The sequence below is a fragment of the Cricetulus griseus genome, chromosome 2 (assembly GCF_003668045.3).
Source record: "Cricetulus griseus strain 17A/GY chromosome 2, alternate assembly CriGri-PICRH-1.0, whole genome shotgun sequence".
In the NCBI taxonomy this organism is placed as follows: Eukaryota; Metazoa; Chordata; class Mammalia; order Rodentia; family Cricetidae; genus Cricetulus; species Cricetulus griseus.
Genome location: NC_048595.1, coordinates 457217873 through 457240372, shown reverse-complemented (window position 1 = coordinate 457240372; position 22500 = coordinate 457217873). Strand labels below are relative to the sequence as shown.

The 22500-nt window shown below is 43.3% G+C and overlaps 1 protein-coding gene across 3 annotated transcripts in view; it reads right to left on the bottom strand.

The window, feature by feature from the left end:
• L3mbtl4 (L3MBTL histone methyl-lysine binding protein 4) overlaps positions 1 to 22500 on the bottom strand; it is a 433665-nt gene that overhangs the window by 175691 nt on the left and 235474 nt on the right. For all 3 annotated transcript variants that reach the window (XM_027397798.2, XM_027397800.2, XM_027397799.2), the window contains one exon: positions 21955 to 22046. In XM_027397798.2, the coding sequence (XP_027253599.1) occupies positions 21955 to 22046 (92 nt within the window). The remainder of the gene's footprint in view (positions 1 to 21954; positions 22047 to 22500) is intronic.

Genomic DNA, 22500 nt, shown 5'->3' with positions numbered 1-22500 from the left:
TTATTAGGGGAAAGCCTTACTTACAGCGCGACCCAGCCAGCTGGCGGGGCAGCAGTCCGTACAGCAAGCCGAAGATGAAATCGAAAGCAATGCAACATGCAAGCATCCCTCACTCTACTTCACCCTGACCACACAGGCATGACTACAGCATCCCCTACAGGAAGCCAAGGCCAGTATAAGCTAATGCAATTCATGACCACACCCATATTGCAGATGGTACCGGAAAGAAAATCTTAACACAACAGAGCAAGGGAATACAACACTAAGAACAAAGAAAACCATAAGTCCTATGAGAAGACTAAACAAGCAAATTAGAATTAATTAGGAGGTAGTTAAATATCAGTTTTTTAAACTACGCCAAGAATTAGTACACTCCTAATTATAGTACTGGATTTAAATGGTCCTAATCCCCCAAATAGAAGAGTTAGACTGGCTAATGGAATTATAATTCAATAACCTTCTATTTCCAACCTCTACACAAACATGGTACTCTATCAAATACAGTCTAAAACTTAAAAGTTAAAAAATTATATTCCAAATAAATGAAACCCGGGTAAAGCAGGTACAGCTATGTATATCTGTCTCATAAAGCAGATTTCAAGTAACAAAACAGAATAAATGCCTGAAAGTCAAGTCGCTCCATGTTGGTAAACGGAACAAGACACACAGAAGACAGAGTACAGATTTTAGTATATATTCCTATATATTTGTTATATATGTTAAGTTATATATAAATTATTATATATTTATTATATCCATAGAGAATATTATATGTAGAATATTTGTACACCAAATTTCATAAAACAAACGCTGAGGGAAACCATGAACATAGAGGTCCTGATGTAAGAACAATGGATTCTTGCAGTATCCTGCTCTCACCAAATGGTCACCCAGTCCCAAGAAATTAACAAAAACTTCACACTAAATTATACTACAGTTAAAATGAACTCAACAGACATCCACATAATGTTCTGTCTGAAACTGCAGTATATGCATTCTTTTCAGCAGCTCATAGAACTTTTCCCCAAAATAGAACATATTTTAGGCAAAAAGCCAAGTCATTACAAAGAAAAATAATCAAAATAATTGCTCAAAGCTCATCAGATCATAATGGAGTAAAATTAGACCTCAAAAGCAAGAGAAGAAACAGAGTTGACAAAAATATGAGCTTGAGCAATGCCCTTGCAATGATTAGTGGCTCACTGAAGAAATCGAGGAAACGGCAATGTCCTAGGATCAAAAGAAAATGAGACACGAGAATCTGCAGGACGCAGCAAGAGAGGCAAATAAGCAACACAGTGATGCATGCTTCGGAACCAGAAACAACAACTAACAAACCAGAAGAAGACAAACCTCAAACAAGCAGAGCAGGGGGGAAGAAATGATAAAGGTCAGAGCATAAATTGATGACAGACTTTATAAGAGTGACTCCTAGGACCAATGAACTGATTCTTTGAGGAGATTAAGGACACTGAGAACCCCTAAACCAAAAAAAAAAAATAAGACCCAACAGAAAGAGACAAGTGTATCAACAGAATTGGACCAAAGAAGAGAGACTGCAACAGATGTCATTGAAATTCAGATTATGGACTATTTTTGAAAAATTAACAGCTTAACAAGTTTGAACAAATCCAAATAAATGGATACATTTTTAAATACATATGTCCTACCATAGTTGAATTAATGTATTTTATGAAAATTAAACATATCAATAACAGTGTTCTGTTTTAATCCAGGGCCATGCAAAACCACTGTAGCATGTTTTATCAAATGTACAGAGAACTGACATGAATGCTCCCCTAACCAGTCCATAAAACCAAAAATCAAGGAACACTTGGGAACTCATCTTACTAAGTCAGTGTCACCTCTAGTACTCAATGCAAGTGCAACAAAAAGTACAGACGAGCTTCCTGGAGGAACACAAGGAGAAAGAACTGTCAATGGCTGGCATGGTAGTGAATATTCATGTTCCGAAGACATGGGAGGCAGAGACCCAATGGATGTGAGAGCAGAGGCTACCCTGGACTATTACCTGGTGAAATGCTGTCTCAAAACAGTAAGATGAAGATCGAAAATGAATGGAACAATGCAGGAATACACAATAACCAAGAGAGTTTCATCCCGGGAATACTGAGATGGCTCAACACATGCAAAGCAATAACAAATAGCACCAAATCACAAAGACAAAAAGCTCACAATTGTTTCAATAAATTCAGTAAAGGTTTTGATAAAATTTCAATATCCAAGAAAAGTCCTGAAGGAACTAGTAACAGAAGGATCACCCCTCAACACAATAAAGGCTGTATATAACAAATCCATACCCAACAACACACTCAAAAGGGGGACATTGAAAATGCTTCCTCTAAATTAAGAGACAAGTGACAGGGGACATCCTTCTGTATATATGCTTCTCTTATTGGTTGATGAATAAAACACTGCTCGGAAAATAAATCAGGAAGAATAGGTGGGACTAGGAGATGAGGAGAATTTTGGGAAAGAGAGGCAGGAGCCCGCCACAGAGTTGCCATACTGCTGAAGGAGTAACAACACGCCAGGGTGTTACTGGTGACAACACACAGATTGATAGAAATGGGCTAATAATTAAGACAGAGCTAGCCAATAAGAAGCCCTAGACAACAGCCAGCAGTGCTATAATCAATGTAAGTCTCTGAGTGTTCATTTGGGGCAAGGCGACTGTGGGACCAATCAGCAAATCCCGTAACAGACAAGAATTTTCATTCTTTCTGTGTTTCCTAAATATAGTACTTGAAATCTCAGACAGAACAATATGACAGTTCTGATGACTTGAATCTAACATGTTGCCATCACACACTCATGTTTTAACTGCCTTTTTCATGACCAACAGTGCTATTTAGGAAGCTATAGAATCTTTACAGGACAAGGCCTAGGCAGAGCAAGTAGCTGATTCTGAGCTGGCCGCTACTGGTTCTACCTGAAACTTCAAACCAGTCTCATGCTTTCCACTTCCTGTTCCCTCCTGGTAGGGGTGCCTCCACCCATCCTTCTGTTGCCATGAACTTCAGCATACTTTCTGTCATGAAGGACTGAGACCCTCTGAAACTATGAGCCAAAAGAGATACTTTCCTGCCAGAAGATGATTTTTTTTGGAAGGCATTTGCTCACAGTGATGCAAAAATTACTAATAGAGTAAGCAGGAGAAGAAAAGAAAACAGTTGATACCAAGAGTGGGTGGGGTCACTAGTGTAACAATACTTGACCTTGTGGCTCTTGGGCCTTTGGACAAGTCTGTGGGAGGAACATGTTCAAGATGTGCACAGAAGCAATCCTGGAATGTTTTAAACTGTTTCAGTGATTGAGATGGCTGAAGGTAACTGTCAACTCAATAAATCTAGAATCATTGGAGAGATGTATGTCTAGGTGTGTCTGTGGGGTATTATGACAACTGACAGGGAAAGACCCAACCACTGCAGGCAGCCTGGCTCACTGGGTGGGATCCTGAACTGCCCCTGAGTGAGCTGAGCAGGGCATTATTGCTGTCTTCTTTCTAACAGCAGATTCGATGTGACCAGCTGCCTCAGGCTCCTGATCCCTGGCTGCCTCGCCATGATAATCCATATCCCTGTGAGCCAAAATAAACACCCAGTAAAAGGAAATCAGCAGAGATGCTGACTGCTTTGGGTGAGACTTCAGAAGATTCACAGGCATCTGAACAGTTAAACTGTGCTCATGGGTGTCAGATCAGAGCAAAGACCCTACTGGGGGTTAAACTAGGGACCACTGACGTTACATTCTTGCAAAGAATCTGGATATACTTTGTCCATGTCCCCAAAATATGAGTAAGGCTGAATTCAAAAGAAATTTTGAATTTTTTTTTTTTCTGAGTAGGCAATTTCAAGCCAGCCACAGCATTTAGAATCTAATGAGGTTATTACAGGTTTGTTACAGGCAAGTATAGGATGAGAATTAAGAAAGAAAATCAAATATGCATGGTCTGAGATACACATAAGTTTGAATATAAAAGAAGGATGGACATGCTGGATATTGTAGACAACACAGATTAAGACGAAGCAACTGTAGCTTTTGAGATTCCTGCCATCAAAGAGAAGCTGTGCTCTGTGCCCTGGGACAGTAGAAAGGGTGACTTGAAAAGATAGTGTCTATTTAAGGCTCCAAGTTATAAAACTGAAAAACTGAAAAGATTTCCTTTAGAAATTATTTGCAGGAATGTATTTGCAGGAATGTCCTGCTCAATCAGGGTCGCATAAGAATGTTTTCAGCAGGTTCAGCTGCAGAAGCATCTAAGTTTTCACACAGCCATGGTTTGTGTAGCCACAGTCCAAGGAGGCCCAGTAGCTTCTCACCCTTGCAGCACAACTGGGTATCCATGTGGTACTGACTTTGCAAATGTGCAAAAGCGTAAACATTATGTTTTATCAAGGCTTATACTGAGGCATTCAAGTGCTTGGGAGAATAATAAATGTGAAGTTTCCTTCAGGAAACCCCTTAAAGGGAGATGCATGAAGCCGTAGCTGCAGTGGAGACCTCACAATGTTAGAGATTGCGGACTGTGTTGCCAAGTCGAGACAGCTTGACAGAAAAGTCATGCGTGCTGCATGTGACCACCTGGGTAGGGCTGCCACAGCCATCTAGAGCTGGAATAATGCCACCACACCACCCAGATGCCCACACAGAAGAGATTTACTGTCTGTCCAGCAGGATTTTAGACTTGCTTTGGTCTGAGCCTATCGATCTCCTCTTCTCCCCTTCCTTGTGGAATGGAAATGTTTACTCTCTGCTGCTGCTGCAAATATAAGCTATCCTTTTTTTATTTCACAGAGACTCACAATAATCGGCAGTATGCCTCCTCGGAGTATGGGACTTGATGTTGGATGAATTAATGAACTCTTTGTTTGAGACAGCCAAAGGCCTTTGGGAGCAAGGGGCAGAATGTTATGGTTTAAATCTTCATGGGCTCCTGTTTTGAATACTTGTTCCCCAGAGGTAGCCTCTTTAAGAATAGGAGCCTGGTGGATTACTAGAAAGCCCAAGTCTGATGGCTACAGACAGGCCTTGGATCCAGCCCTGCAATCTCTCTGTCTCTCTGTCTGTATGTGTGTCTCTATCTGTCTCTCTGTCTGCCCATGTCTCTCTGTCTCCCTCTTAGGCTGCTATGATGTACAAGTCTTTCCCATAATCTTCTAGTTCCAAGAGCTCCCTCATGCCTTCCCCAACATGGTGGACTGAGACCCTCCAAAATCGCCATCTTGGTGCAATTCTGTGGAAGTAATTGACACAGCAATGGAATAAAATCAAAGAATACAAACAGGGAAGGAAGAAATTGAATTATACCCAAACACTGGGTGTACAAATGTCAACTTCCATAACAAGCAATGCTGGGGAACACGGCTACCAAGGAAGGGGTAGGGACAAAAACATAGTTGCCTACATGTGGAGGACTGAAACTAGACACACAGTCTCTTCATGTACGAAATCAACTCACAGTAGATTGAGTTTGGACTCTAATGTAAAAACTTCTAAAACCCTTCAGTGATGACCACTTCTGTAAATGGAATTTTTTTACAGCAGACTCCATTCATCATTATTTTTCTAATTTATGGCCAGCTTTGGACAGCTGAAGTGTTGCTAGAAAATTCAGTCTTCATTGCGAATGAACAGATGGAGGAAGCAGTGACTTGACCCCAGTTCTGTGAGTCCCAGGGCACATTTGAAGCAGTTGTTGTATTTCTGCTCATCAGTATTTAATATCTGAATGCCAATATTTTGAGGTGAATTTGTTCTTTTCATTTGTAAAGAATGTCAAGCTCCACAGGAAGTTAAAGGAAATTGTAAAGGTGCCTTGTGCAGCCGTAGACTCCGGGACAGCCTGGCCTCTCACCTGCTGCCCACTGGTTCCTCCACCCTCGTCCTCATCGGCCTGCATTCATGTACAGACAGAAACAGGTATGTGGGACATACATGCATTTCCAGAAGCATCTTCAGGTTCTTTATCCCTACACAACAGACTTCTTTCCTTCACAGCTATGTATTTTCCTGAAGAATGCATGGAACAATATCTCACATCACCACAGGTCAGTTATAAGTTTATACCATACTTGGGTTAGTTTTCCACTCATATTGTACTATCTGGTGTCCATTTTTTCCAAAGCATACTTTATTTTTATTGGTGTGTGATGATGTTTGTGTGTTCGGGTCAGTGTAGGTGTGTGTGTGTGTGTGTGTGTGTGTGTGTGTGTGTGTGTGTGTGTGTATGCATGTATGTAAACCCATGTGTGTATGCACATGTATGTGCATGTGTGTGCAACTAAGAGGACAAGTTCAGTTTTGAGAGGCAGGGTCACTCACTGGCCTAGAACTCATCAAGTAAGCTAGGCTGGCCAGTGAGTCCCAGAATATGTCTGTGTCTACTTCTCATACAGTTCACACCACCATGTAAGTGCACACCACCTCACAGGTGCACACCATGACACAGGTGTACACTGCCACACAGGTGTACACCACCACACTGCCTTTTGTTGTGTGGGTTCTGTGGGTGGAACTTAGGTTCTCAGACTTGCAAGGCGAGCGCTTTACCCACTGAGCCACCACCCCAGCCCCAACCTGTAACACCTACCAGCCCCTGCAAAAGGATCTATCTAGAATTAGATGTCACTTTATTTAAGCTGACAAGTCTCCCTAGTCTCGGCTGATCTGGAACAGTTTGCCTTAACATGTCGCTGACTTGTATCTTGGTGATGTTTTTAAGGACACAGTCCTCTCCTCTGACTTTTCAATTAGAATATTCATCATTTTAAACTTGTCTGATGCCAGGACACTACAGGAGTACTGTCCTCAAGATACCACACCCAGAGATGCACCATGACCCTCTGTCCTCGGTAGAAACTGCTGCTGTTGATTGCTCACCCTGGGGTCACCCAGGCTCTTCACTACTTCATTACACATAGACTGTGTGTGCATATGCACATACTAACATAAACACCAGCACACAGGTGGACACACTTTATACATCCCAGGCCCAAACAAATGTGTGCAGTTCTAACCAACCCCAAAGGCTTGTTCATTTTCCTCTAGTCCTGTGACCTTTTCCCTCTGATGTCACCCCTTCCCTCCATAACTAGACCCTCCAGGGTACCTCTAGGGTTGCAGAACTATTCTGTTTACACTATCACCAAAGAACAGCAAAATGCACCCTTAGTCGACAGTCTCCTTGCCCTGTCATGCATGGATGACTGACATTCCCACCCGCTTCTCCTCTGCTGCTACTGTGTTTCTTTTCAATGACGTGCAGTTTCTTTGTTTCCCATTCTCAGTGGTTGAATAGTTCTTCCAAAGGGTAAAACAACAACAAAAACCTATAAAACGGTAGTGTCTTCCTCTCCCAGAATCCTGAGCACTGCAGCTATCACACTGAAAGCAGCCAGCCTCACTGTGTTTTGCACAGTCTTCCCAAGATTTGTTTCTGTTTCCTTTCTTCTCCCTTACACAAAAGTCAGCAGGCTCCCATGGTTTGTGAACATGGCTTCCTGCTCATCACATGGTTCTCAGGACCCTTGCTGTGTCAGTCAGCTTACCTTCCTGTTAACAGTTGCATTGTACTTCACTGTGTGTGACCACCACCCTTTAAAGCTATATTTAGATGCCTTGCTTTTCATATGAGCCTGAAATCATTTGAAACCCCCTCATGAATTGGCTAGTAGGATATCTCTAAAACCTTACAGTCACAGATGATTCCAGAAGATTCCAAGAAAAACTTCAAGGATAGTGATACCCAAAACTGATGACAAGATGAATGGTTTGTCAGGCTCATCATATTGCTACAAAAACAAATGTCATGTGTTCTCTGATTCTCCCAGGCATCTTTTCGACTATACCGTTTACAGCAGACTGTGGTGAACATACTCGGTGTGTCTGCCTCCTGCTCACTGCTTTGAAATTTTACAGCTCACTTCAAAGCTGCTGCACACACACACACACACACACACACACACACACACACACACACACACACACACCACACACACACACACACCACATACACATACACACACATACACACACACCATACACACACACACACCATACACACACATACACACACACACACACACACCACACACACACACACACACACACACACACACACACACACACACCACACACACACACCACACACACCACACGCACTCACCACACACACACTACACACACATACACACACATACACACCACACACACACACACTACACACACACCACACACACACACACATACACACACACACCACACACACCACACACACTCACACTCACCACATACACACACTACACACACACACACACATACACACCACACACACACATACCACACACCCTACACACCCCCACACATACTCACACTCACACACACCACACACACCACAAATGCTGACAAAAATCCAAAGGAAAAGGATAGATGGCAGGGAGATGAGTATTAATAATTCAAAATGGAGCTACTGAAAAGATGGCTCAGCAATAAAAATACTCTTATTCTTGCAAGGACACAGATTAGATTCTCAGAACCTATATTTGGCTCATAACTCTCTGTAACTCTGGTTCCAGGGGATCCAATGTCCTCCTCTGACCTCTGCAGCCACTAGGCGTATAGGGGTGTATACACACACACACACACACACACACACACACACACACACACACAGGCAAACACACACACACACACACACACACACACACAGGCAAACACACACACACACACACACACACACAGGCAAACACACACTCACACACACACACACAGGCAAACACTCATACATAAACTAAAATAAATATTTTAAGAATATGACACTGTAGAAATGCACACATTTTCAGGGCTCCACAAAAGGGTGAACGATGCAAGATTGATCATGGGTCATGTAATGCTGAGTTAGCAATGGTGTTTGATCATACATCACATGTGGCTATCAGACACAGGTGTTGGGCAGCAGCCACAGGTAGCAGGGAGATGATCTAGACCTTCAGCATTTCAAAACTGTTTCTCTAGCCAACACTGGGAAGATGTCTCTAATGCTGCAAGCAACATGGCTTAAAGATGAAATAGTCCTTGCAGAATTCTAATCAAACTTCCTATTTTAACCATCAGAAAGGCAAGAGCGAAAAATGCCACGTCTTCAAGCTGTCTCTTTCTTGTTTAATGGTTTATTTGTGCTATGATAGTTTTAACTTTCTCTGAATGTCCCGTATTTCTTGAACATAACTGACAGTGTGTTAACAAAAGTACATTCCATGATGGTAAGAGATCCAGAATCACAATCCTGAGGCAAACAAAATCTCACTGCACGAAATACCCTACGTCCCCCAAAGTCCTACAGTTTGCACACCTGAGGAGAACTTCTACGGATAAACTCCACCCTAGAGACGTGAGGAGGGGACTTTCTCAAGGTTAGAAGCCAGCCCAGAAGTAGATCATAACCAAGGAGTCAAGCTCTGGAAGGCTGCCAACTATTTGTTCCAGGTAAGAGGACAGTTTGGCACACAACAAGCACTGTAAAAATTTGGCCCTCAGCTATGGCGCCTGCCTTACAGACAAGGACAGCTTCGGAGAAATGCCCTGTGCTCCTGGATCACAAGAGTTGTTTTGGTTTCTCATTTTCTTTTCCCAGAACACTCAAAAAATAGTATTTTCTACTATGAAATTGATTCATTTTATCACTAATGACTGAGAAGTAGTATTATTCAAGGTTCCATACCCACAGCAAAGTCAGGTACAAATTATATGCTATTATTTTAAAAGCTTTCAAAAATGAGTCATGGCATTAGTGGGGGATGCTGTGGCTGGAGAAAAGGCAGACACGCTGTTACCAAAGCTCCTTTGTGCAGTGCTATGTGTGAGAGCCATCGGTGTGATGTATGCGTGCCACCACAGTTTTATGGACAGGTCAGGTCTCCAGTGTGCACACGCACAGCTCTGGAGTGAAAGGCTATGCAACTTTTCACATACAGGAAGGCTGCTTTATTGTGACTGTTGTAATTTAAAAAGCAGTGCTTGAGAGAAAGATGCCATGCAACAGAGTTCATATGGAGGGCTGTTTTTTTTTCTTTTTTTTTTTGTTTTTGAATTAGGGGAAAGGGAAGGGGGAAAGGTGGAGGGGGAGGCAGAGACCAATCTCTGGGAAGAGGAGAAGTAGAAGAGAAAAGAGAAGTGGGGATTAGGGGAGGAAAATGACAGAGAGACAGGCAAAGAAACAGAGAGGTGGGGAACAGACAAAGAGATGGGGGTTCCCTTTTTAAAGGGACCATAGTGAACGTGCACGGGTGGTGCTCATAGTGGCTGCAGCTGAGGGCGTGTCCTATCAGGACCCCATGGGCAGGCAGTACAGATGCCTGAACACTAACAGTGATTATATGTGAGTCACACTGAGTGGGGAAGGTGGCTGGCCTCCGCCATCAGCAAAGCCTCGGCTGGGATGTGTTTCAGGGGACAGCCTGTGTGCCCAGTGCAGGATGCCATGAGAATAGCCAAAGTCGGGCACTTAGTTCATTTGCAGGCAGGAGCTGCCATCCGTATATTCCTACTTTTTAATACACAAATACATTTTTATTGATACAAGGGAAGTTAATAAATGTTTTAGCAAACAATTTCAAACTTGCATACAATTTTTCAAGTGCACTACAAAGAATTTCTTCTTCCCTGGGATTTTGGTAAGTTGACTGACACACTGACTGCCACTTTAAAACACTTGTGTATATTTTGTACAAACGAGGAATTTGGCTACCATCAAAACCAGGAAATTATGGAACTATTACAGATCTGTGGCAAGGAGATGCATGAGTCTCACTCTTGATGGGAGCTATTCAAGGTGAGTCTTAACTGGGAATACTAGTTCGACTTGAATAAAATAGCTTCTCAATGTTATGTTCCGATCATAATTCATTTCTGTATGAATAAAATCAGGCATGTAATCAATCCCAGCTAAGGTACACAGCCCCCTCCCCAGCCTTGGTTTTTTGAGACAGGGTTTCTCTGTGTAGCCCTCAATGTACTGGAACTCACTCTGTATGCCAGGCTGGCCTTGAACTCACAGAGATCCCACCTGCCTCTGCCTGCTGAGTACTGGATTAAAGGCTTGGCCACCACCTTGATTAAGATACACATTCGTAAGAAGAATTGTAAAACATTGGTCCTCAAATGTCCAAATCTGAATCCAAGAGCTGTGGAGGTTACAGTAGTGACAAAACAGAACTTAAATAAGATCCACAATTCCTGACCCTTGCAAAGGGTTCGGCAGCCTGCAAGAGTGTGTCTATGCCAGCAGTGTCTTATACACCTTCACGAGAGTGGAAACATTACCATTTCAAGTGCCAAAGGTAGGATTCTGAGGAGTCAAATGGGCAGACTTACTCAATCAGCTTGACTACAAAGAATTTAACCTGTCAATACTTGATTTTTTTTGACTCAATGGGGATAAGCCAAATTATGTAATTATGAAATCTGAAAAAAAACATAAAGAAATAGCTCCCCCCACCAAGGAAAACAAAAAACCAACCAAATAGAAGGTCAGAATGCACTTATAGAAGTCTCTAAAGTAGAGAAAATCATACTCCTAGGTTTTTCAAGTGAAACTTTGGTCAGCTTAATACTTGATGGAAGAAGAAAAAACTCATGCTTCTGTCTACTACAAAGACACAATAGCACCTGAACATCTGATGTTAATTATTGCTGTTACCCATGATGGTAGGATAATAATTTTCTCATTAACAGGAATAGGAGAATGAGACTATTCACATGGTTACGGTAAACTTGATACAATTCTGCAAGGCTGCTCCTGCTAGTTTCAGGCTTCTGTACTGGCCTGCCCTTGGGGTTCTGACAGGATATGACCTCAGCTGCAGCCACTAAGGGTACCACCTGTGCCTGTTCACTATGTTCCCTTTTAAAGGGGCCCTGTCCACTTCCCATCCTTCTCTCTCTCTCTCTCTCTCTCTCTCTCTCTCTCTCTCTCTCTCTCTCTCTCTCTCTCTCTCTCTCTGTTTCCCTCTATCTCCCCCCTTTCCTCTCTCCTTCTGCTCTCATCCCCAGAGACCAGTCTCCTTTCCCCTTTTTATGATCCCTTTTCCTAATCAAAAACCCTCTGCTTGAACCCTGTCTCATGGCATCTTTCTCTCGTGCACTGATTTTCTTAAATTACAACAGCTTCAGTGCACAAACACGCACACAGCACTTAACTCCATGGCCCTAAGCACATAATGAGAATTACACACTAAATTACATCAAGGCCCTGCAGAGCCACTGCACACAACTTATGAATGAGGTGCCCAAGGCCAGGATTCAAGTGTACCTTCCCTTAGGAGGCTGGCAAACAGTCACTGTGCTAGCTCATCGCTATGGGCTGTAAGCTGTCTTGACCATCATCACTGCTACTGATTAAAGACGTCATTTAAATGGTTTTTCTACAGTTAAAACTGTAATTAGCTATTTGAATGTAGAAAATTAGCACCTGAATATTTTCTATACAGCTATCAAATGATCCCAGATGCCAGCGTTTGAAAGGGTGCATGAAGAATTTTAAAGAGAACTTCTATGTGTGGGTATCCTAATGCTGAAGTGTAGACTGTACAACAAAGAGCAGTGTTCTGAGGCCACTGAGCTAAACATCTGGCAAGGGCAGTTAGGCTAGATTTCCCCTACCACAACTACGCAAATGTTTGATAAGGAGAAACTGAACACAGCACAGTGGAGCACAGTGCAGCTGTCTAAAAGGCTCAGACCTGGGTCTGCAGAGCTGACCTAATGGCTCGGAAAGATACAAAGCAAATACAATGCACAGAGCAAACAAGTATGCTGTGTGTCTTTGCTTTATGGAAGGTCACCAGGATGGAGCCGCACACAGATAGAATACAGCTCGGGGTTCTCCAATGGCTGCATTTACACGGCCCGTCAGCACTACCCTTTGGATCCCAATGTAACCCTTGCCCAGTCCACTTCATTATTATGTTAGAATTTCAGAAAGTTACAAGGGTGTGGGCAAGAGGCCTGAGGGCCTGGATTAGCACAGAGCAGAGTGGGAACACGGGAAGGAGCCAGATTCACTTTGTGTTTGGGAGGTGAGAGGGCAGTGCTTGGCCACTGGTGGCTGGCCGAGGAAACGGCCAACAGTAAGGTGTCCACAGACACTGAGGCTTCAGGCCTGGAAGAGATGCACAGATTTTCCATATTATGATAATTTGTACATCTGCAATGTGCATTATATCTACTGAAGCTCTCAAAGACGGTGGACAACTCACAAACACCTGCGTACTGCTTTTCAGCTCTAACCTCCTGTACATCCCGATGGCTTCTGTGCTCCTCAGAGCACTTCAGAAGAAATAGTTGTTGAAAAGGTCCTGCTGCTGCAAGGTCCCAGAAGACTGGGATGTACTAGTCATGCCTTCCAACCTTTTCTCTGGGAAGCTGGATGCTTTTTGCTACAGCCAATAGCGACTCTTGATCCAGAGTACAAAGTCCAGCTTCCTCACCCAGGACTCAAAATTATTTTTTAAAAATCTCATTTTTCTGACATTATTATACATTAATTAAAACCTGAAAAGCCTATGTATATTTTGCTTTGGGTAAAGTCTGGATTTCTATTTAGCCCTTCAGGTACAGGCAGATGCTCCCATTAAAATCCTTCTGGTTTTTTTCCCTATTTTTTATCACAAAGAAAATGAGAACTTACAAAGCACACACACAAATACATAAGACATTCTCACATGCAAAATGACTTTTTCTACTCTTGTTCAAACTACACCTTGTACAGCTGTTTCTGATGGTGACATGGTGACAACATTCTTGACGTCTTCAGGGACCCTAGGAATCCACCAAGTTCAATTACATGTTTATGTTCAGATGGCTATAAATGTTTCACTGAAAGTATTACCAACAGCATTCATCAGACATCTAAAGGGTCTGTAACATCACAGACACACATGCAGAACAGATTAAGAGTCACGTGGGTGCAGACCCTTCAGGAGTGTCTGTCATTACTCTATCCACGGACTACAAAATGTATTTGGCAGACAAAAGGAGCCAGGGCTTCATAGTAGCTGGTCATTGTAGCCACACAGGCAAAGCAGTTGTATAGGCTTTGAATTCTGCTCTCTCAGAGTGACATCTCTCTTTGCCATCTACAGCTTAGACAAATAGTGAAGCGTGATGACTTACATAACAAAAACACAACTGGCTTCCGAGCATCCATTAAGATGGACGACCACATATCCTCAAGCTTTCACTTCTCTGTTATTTTGAACACTTTTCAAAGATTAATTCTGAACTCAGAATCACAAGCTGCTGTCAAGATTATACCAAGATATATTCCCTATTAGAAAACATGAAAATCAGGAACCAACCAAAGTATAATTTAATAAACCAACGCAATTCTGACTGGATTTTGGTGGATTAATTCTGCTGAAATCTTAGGTGCTGAATCCTCAGTCCCACTGCTGATTTGCCCCAAATAAGCACACAGATGCTATATTAATTATAAAATGCTGGTCGATGGCTAGGGCTTCTTATTGTCTAGCTCTCCCTTAATTATTAACCCATTTCTATTAATCTAAATATTTCCACACGGTCTTATCTTACTGGAGAAGGGTCCAGACCTGCTACTCCCTCCTCAGCTACATGGGGTCTCTTTGCAGTCTCTCTGCCTCTTTTCCCAGAACTCTCCTAGTCTCCTAGCCCCACGTATCTCCCTGCCTCTATTGGCCAAACAGTCTTTTATTCATCAACCAATAACAGAATCATAGATACAGAAGGACATCCCCCATCAGTCCTCAATTCCACAGAAATTTGGGTATACAATCAACATCTAAACATGTGTCCTAACTACGGAGTGAGCTATAGTCTCAGAAACAAATGAGCGAGCATTACTGAACATGTAACATACAGCTGGGTCCAGGCAACCTGAGCCCACCAAAGAAAATGAAGCACAGGAGCACCTAGCAAGATCTACAGCCATTTGTGATGGATATTTCACTGATCCTCAGATGGATTGCAAGCACCTGCTGGCTTGGTGTCTAAAACAATAAAACCACATCATCCCCCAAGGTGATTTAACACACACTCTCTCTCTCTTTCTCTCTCTCTCTCTCTCTCTCTCTCTCTCTCTCTCTCTCTCTCTCTCTCTCTCTCTCTTTCTCTCTGTGTGTGTGTGTGTGTGTGTGTGTGTGTGTGTGTGTGTGTACACACAACAAGAATACCGCCAATATACATTTCCATCAACTACAGAGGGAGAGTCTGTTTGCCCTTGATTCTGGATGCCACTCTATTCTTTCCTTAATTTTCCTTTGTTCTGAAGTGCACTGGGTTTGACACTCGCCCTCCAGCTGGCAGTACAGATAAGCCACTGTCGCAAGAGCTTTGAGTTCCTTCTAAGAACAAAAGTGCAGCCCTGTTTGGCTGTCTGGCTCTAACTTCACATCAGCTATTTCACAGTGGTCTTGATACTTCAACTCTTATAATTTCAGAGAAGGGAACTCTAGGTATTGAAAAGTAACCAAGCCATGAGCTCAAGGCATCTCTGCAATTTGGCACCAAAGCTAAAGGCTGTGAACTATGAGAAATGGACACTAGTGAGGAATGTTCACAACCTTTGCAATTAATCAGGTTGAAGACTTCACATCATGGAGCAGCACGTGTTCCATTTGATTTCAATATCAGTGAAACACCGGAATGCAATGCATACAACATTTATCGATTCTTCTCTTCAAGAAAAACTGCTAAACACCAACAAATTCATCTTCAAAGTAGGATCAAGAAAATACATAGAGAAGAAAAAAGCAAGAAAAGGAACAAATGCTGGGGGCCAAACAGAAAGATGGGCTAGGATGAAAATTTCTTCAAACCGTCTTGTAACATAGGCAGTTCTCACAGTTCAAATAACACAGCAGTTCTCACCAGTTCATGTAACAGACAGTTCTCACCAGTTCATGTAACAGGCAGTTCTCACCAGTCGATGTAACACAGCAGTTCTCACCAGTTCACATAACTGCTAAGGGAGTGGTATAAGTGCTAAGGGAACGATGCATGGTGCAGTAGGTATGTGACAGGAGGCTGGAGGCTACAACCTGTCCATAAGTGAATCAATGGCTTTTTATGGGAACCATGGAAGATCAAGATCCTAGAGACTAAGAGCTACTTCCTGAGAAACAAGAGATGCCCAGGTTAAGATTTCAGAAGCAAAGGGAAGGTCAAACAGTGTCTACACACCTGAGTCCATGGCTTGCCATGCCACCAATGTGCAAGGAAGTGTGGCATTCATCCACCAATGTGTGACACCCAGGGTGGCCATGAGCCTCCAGGGAAGGTCTGTGCAGCACGTATGGGAGATAATAACAGACTGACAAGGGAACTGAGGATCCCAGCAAGAGAACGGCTAACTTGAGAAACCTGGGACAGTGAGACTGGCCAGGACTAATGTGAAGCCAGAGGGAGAAAGGGGAGAAACTGTTAGTCTCAAAGAAAAACTAGTGTTTTGTGAACCCATGAAAGCAAACTGCATGGGCTTATCAGGCAATGAGACCCTGGCCCACCTCTGCAGAAGGAGTCAACTGCTGTAACAAAACAAGAGCACGGGGGATATGTGGGAATTAGAACAGGGTTAGCCATCCCGTGGAAGCATTTAAGGGTCAGGAAGTTGGGAAGAGCATTGCAGGTTGGGAAGGTGTCTGAGTGAGAAGAGAGAGAAGTGCAGAGACACTAGCAGGGCACAGAGACACAGGAATGGGCAAAACAGAGCAACAGACCCACATGCTTCTCTTAAGAAGGAAGCACAGAAACAGTGGGAACAACGTGACATCAACCGCAGAAGACTCCTCCTTGGGATGTAACGGAAAGGGGCAGGAGGGAGAGCCGGAAAACTAGAGAACACCAAGTCCACTCACACTCCAGAATGAGGTAGACGATGGCCTGGTGAGGGGTACCAGGGAGAAGCAGCTATGCAGTCTGGCCATAGATAGGAGAGAGCCATGAGCTACTGAGGAAGTTGTTATCATTTGCTGGGTTACAAAGGTCAGGACCATCTCATAAGCAATCAAATCACTCAGGCTAGGGCAGGGGCAGCTTAGGAACAGCACTGATGAGAATGGCACCTGCAGCAGGCAGGGTGATGCCCCAAAGTTGTGAGCAAGTACTGTTGAGAAGCTAAATATGTCATCATGCATGGCTGACTGGATTGGGCAGATGCGATTACCTGCAGCATCGTGAGATGGGAAGATTACCCTGGCTTATTGGGGTAAGCCAGTATCATGAAAGGCTCCTTATCAGAGGGAGGCAGGGGCACCAGAAGAAACGCCACACAGAAAGCAGAGATTAGCCATACAAGCCAGCGGGTATGGGTGGTCCGCGTGTTACAGAGGCAGGGAGACGATCTCCACCAGAGTTACTGAAGGAAGGAAACCTTGCAGACCCATTTCAGACTGCTGACCTTCTGAACTGTCAGATAACAAGCCTGTGCAGTTTCAGACCACTGAGCGCGTGGTAACTTGGCACAGCAGTGGTGAGGACCCTAATATTGCATCTTAGCTACATGGAATCTAGATAAGCCTCCACTGACAAACTATAAAAATATGGAAGGAGGTCATAAAGATTTTTTAACTTTTCTAATAAAAAGTTTTACTTTGTTTTGAGACACCAAACTGTTTCTTAAACACAGAAGTGTACCTTCCTTGATGGTGCCTAATTCTTTTTTTTTTTTTTTTTTTTTTTTTTTTTTTGCCTGTTTTCCTAGCAGCCCAATATGGGCTGGTAAGACAGGAATGCCACGTAGGAAAGAAACTCAGAGCTGGCCCTTAAGCAAATGACAGGAATGTGGAGTATAGTGAGACCTGCCGTTCAGGACCAGATGAACTTCCATAAATGAGCAGTATAAGGTTTATGCTGCCGGGCGGGGAAAGACAGACAGCAGGTACTGATATCTTGTCTCACGGCTACTTCCACCGAATAGTGAGAACGCTATCCACAAGTCATCACCGCCACCCGAGTGAGCTGGGCATGGCTGGTTCTCAGACACTATCTGTGGCAAAGCCAGAGTGAGCAGCCTGTCTGGGGCAGGTTCCTCAAAGAGGGAGGCTTTGGGAGCAGGGCACAGACTTTCTGGTGAAATAACACAAACTTGGTGAGAGACCGAGAACAGCCTGACACAACCCAGGAAGCTGTGTCTGACTGTAGGGGCTTCAGTTACATACAGATGCAGACATGGGGACTGAGGCAATGAGGACTATGAGGGACGAGGTAAAAAGAATGTCTGAGGCAGGTGCAAATGCTGGCAAGGGTGGTGGTGGGAGGGATAGGTAGAAATACTTCCAGTATCAACTTCAACAAAAGGAAAAAAAAACAATATTTCAACTTTCAGATGCAATCAAGATGGACGTTGCACCGGTAATAGAGAGAAACTGTCTTGAAATCTGCTGTCAACACATTTATATATATTTATATTCTTGTTTATGTGTTACCCCAGATGGTGAAATAACTCATAAAATATGAAACAACTGACTTGGTCTCATACTAAAAGAGATTTAAAATGGGCAGGTAAATTTGCAGAAATGTGAGTATAAATAAAGTAGGCACACTTTCCTTAAAGTAATGTACACACGTTTTCTTGGTTGAATATATAGCTGTTTTTTCAAGGCTGAAGTGTGTGTGTGTGCGTGTATGTGTGTATATGTGTGTGTGCATATGTGTAAGTTTGCATGTAGCTGTGGTATCTCTCCTAAAACTTGAATATTAGGTTAGAAATATCAGCAGTGTAACCACTACTTTAGTGTCTTAGAACAGTCATCCAGCCAAGAAATGAAAACCACTTTGTTCTATTTTTATACTAAGAGGCTGAAGAACTTCGCTCACAGTGGCTGCCGTGAACAACATTATTATAATATTTACACACTGCAAGGAACACTAACAATCAAGGGTGTCAATACAGAATTAAGTTCAGCTCCCTCTTGGAAGCTGACACAACCTTCTGTCTTTCTGGTGGCACTGAAATTTTCAATTACAAGCATGCTTACTCATCTTAAAATGCAAGTGTCAAGCTAGAGTCGCACCGGATCGTGAGCACAGGCATCTTCAGTCACAAAGAGATGAAGGCAAAACACAGTTGCTCCATTCTTTCCCTCAGGCAGGGTTACACAAGCCCCTAACTCTAACCAAGAATGTCTCCTAAAATCATCAACTGTGCGGCCCATGACATAATGTTCTGTCTCGACATTGTGTTTTGCTTTGTTTTTTTCTTTTTCCCTCTCATCTAACTCTTTGGATGATTTTGGAGAATGATCGAAATATCATTCCCCCATTCCTCTACCATCTCCAATCCCTCCCATCTCTCCCTCCTTCCCTCCTTCCCTCCCTCCCTCCCCCCTCTCTCTGTCTCTCTGTCTCTGTCTCTGTCTCTGTCTGTCTCTCTGTCTCTCTCTCTCTCTCTCTCTCTCTCTCTCTCTCTCTCTCTCTCTCTCTCACACACACACACACACACACACACATAACCATGGCCTCTTTTTCTTTATTACTGTTTTACACACACATAAACAAGTTCATAAAAATATAAATATAAATGCATAATAACATATTTTAGAGAATGTCTTCTTTTCCAACTAAACAACAAGATTCTGAGAAATGCCTTTAACTCTTTGGTGTCCCGTGATCTCTACATGTCCTTTGGCACACTCAGAGACTTAAAATATGAGTGGCTTCCCTTCTGATTAGAAGAAAGGAGCCAGCATGTGCAATGGGTCTGTGTGCTATGCAGTAATGTTTTGCTGTCATCTTCAGAGTTGACAAACGTTAAAGTTCAATCACGTTTTGAAGTCGTCTCGTTAGCCACAGGACCATGAAGGGCGCCCTGTGCTGACTGCCCAGTCTCACTCACCTGTCACTCATCTCCCCAACAGGGAACTTTGACTGTCCTTCCCTCACCAAGTGTTTCCAGCACATCTCTCTACAAACTGAGGGACACAAGCTTCATGTCAGCCTAAGAATTCAGTTCCCAACACTGATTCCCTGACTGTCAATGGAAAAGTTTCTTATTTCCCCCCTGGGTGTCTTTATCATTAACCCCAAACCAAGAGGGGAAATCCAGAGGAGATAGCTTCACTCTGCGAGCATTTCTGCAATGGCTGATGGATCTTAAAGAATCTTCAAGAATAAACTAGTAACATTAATGCATCCTTTGTTGGGCTGGAGGAACACAACTGGGGGACAGAGAATGACACTTTGCTGCCTCCAGCCTAAACTTACCTTGCTTTGCAAATGCTTTCACTGTACACCAACGCACAGATACCTAATGTCTTAGTCCTGGCTCAAGGACCCCGATCCGATCTGAGTGTAGCACAAGTCTGACTTGTAAGGTGCAATTCTCTCCACAGGCAACTTGGCTACACGGAAGTTCTATTTCAATCATTCTCCCTTCATCTTTGCAGCTCTTGGTTACCTGAAGACTATGGGGAGTAATGCCATCAAATGTAGGTGTGGCGTAACCAGCTGTGTCCTTAGGTAAACATCATGCCCTGGATGCAGACCAGGCTCCTTCTGCCCTCAGATACTTTACCCTCTGTTGGGCCACTCAATCTGTGGACCTGCAGTGATCCTATAGTCAGGGTGTGAAATGGGCACAGGCAGAGAGAGAAAGGCCTGTGAGATGCACTGGAATGTTTTGTTCCAAGCCATCTTCTCTAAGACTTTATGCCACTCCAAAGTAAGAAAGGTTTTCTCAGAAGTCAATCAACATTGTGAGGTCATACCTGCATGCTTGACGCGGGAAGTACCTTGAGATGCAAGCAAAAGAGAGATGTACCTATCTAGCATTTGTGCTGTGGCCTGACATGGTTTTGATGGGATAAACAGCAAAGGAGGGTGGTGGGGACCTGAGCACTAAGTGGGACCTACACACACGTCCTCTCCCCTCAGAGGCAGCAGGCCTCATAGCTGCACCACACAGAACTGAAGCTTCCTGATTACATGTTTCCCGGCCCCTCTCCCCTGGATTCTGGTTCCACAGGTCTCCAGAAGCCTAGCACTTCTGTGTTTTCTATCCAATACGCAGACTTGGCTAAAGCCTCTGGTCTAGATGCTTTCAGTACCCGTGGTTCAACCTTCCCATGATGTTTTTGCAGAAGCCACTAAAGTGTTTAGTATTTGTTCACTGTGAGGTGCCAGGACTTGTTCTCTCTCCTTCTCTCCCCTCTTTACTGTCATTTCCCCCCTATCTGTCGCTACGTTCACAATTACAAATACCAGACCTTTCACCAGAAATGGAAGCTGAAGACACCACAGCAGATGTCATGAGATGTGTAGCAACCACAAGGTTCATCTTGCATGGCCGGTTAAAATACAATAGAATGACATAAATGTTGAGTACAAAAGATTACCTGTATACAACCACAGGCTCTGGTGCCCAAGCACTCAGCTAAACAAGTCTATCCCAGATGCTCAGCACACCTTCTTGTTGGGATGATGGGATCTGGGGAATCCCTCTATCTTTTTTAACAACCCACTTAATCCATCACTGTCACCCAACAAGCAAAAATAGACCTGTGTACCATACCCCTTAAGTAGGCATATAAAAATGCTATCAGCTAATAAAAAGCAAGGAGGTGATAATTATGGGCAGAATGAGTTCTATGTACCTCATGTGCTCAACTTATCTAGTCCTCCAAAAATCCAAGGAGACCAGTACATACATTTACTACTACACAGATGAGGAAACTGAGGCACAGAATGGTCGAATGATTTGCCCGGTGGTTACAGAGATGGTAGGTGTCAGTGCCAGACTTCAAACCCATCTTCGGTGCACACTCTGAAACACTAAACCTCTGATTAGCTCCAATGGGTCATTTCCTAGCCCTACCCATAAATTCACTAATTGGTAAGGCAAATGTTTTCATTTCAATTAAATTTCCTAATTAAATCCCCTTGAAAAAATTTAATGCTGACCTTGGAAAACAGCTCAACCGGTGCAGCCACAGCACTCCAGTCTCTTAAGTACTGCTCCCAGGACCAGGTTTCCCCTGTAGTCGCAGAAGGCTCTAAAAGAGAAAATATAACACTTTTCTTGGAGCAATTCTAGGTGGAATAAAAATAGGAAAAAATGTAACTGAAGATAAACTCAAAAAGCAGGCTGCTTAAGTTGGCCATCAGAAGAGACACAATCAGTAAGGACATTGTCCTACATTTCCTGTATACAGTCGGGAACCTTTCCTCATCAATGGCTCTACACTGAGCCTTCTTTGTCCGGAGTCAAGCTCATGGATACACCTCAAATAGGTGCCTCATGTAACTTGCAGTTGGCATCACAAAGATGCCAGCAGAGACTTCAAAGTGATTTGGTCTAATTTCACGTCAATGGCTGGAAGCCTTTTAATCCTCCCCTTTCAATTCCATGCGGTCTTTTGGTGAGTGTCAGTTGGCACAAGCCTCAAAGGGCAATGTGACTAATGTGGCAATACTTGTCAACAGTCTTGATGTGCTTCTACTGTGGAC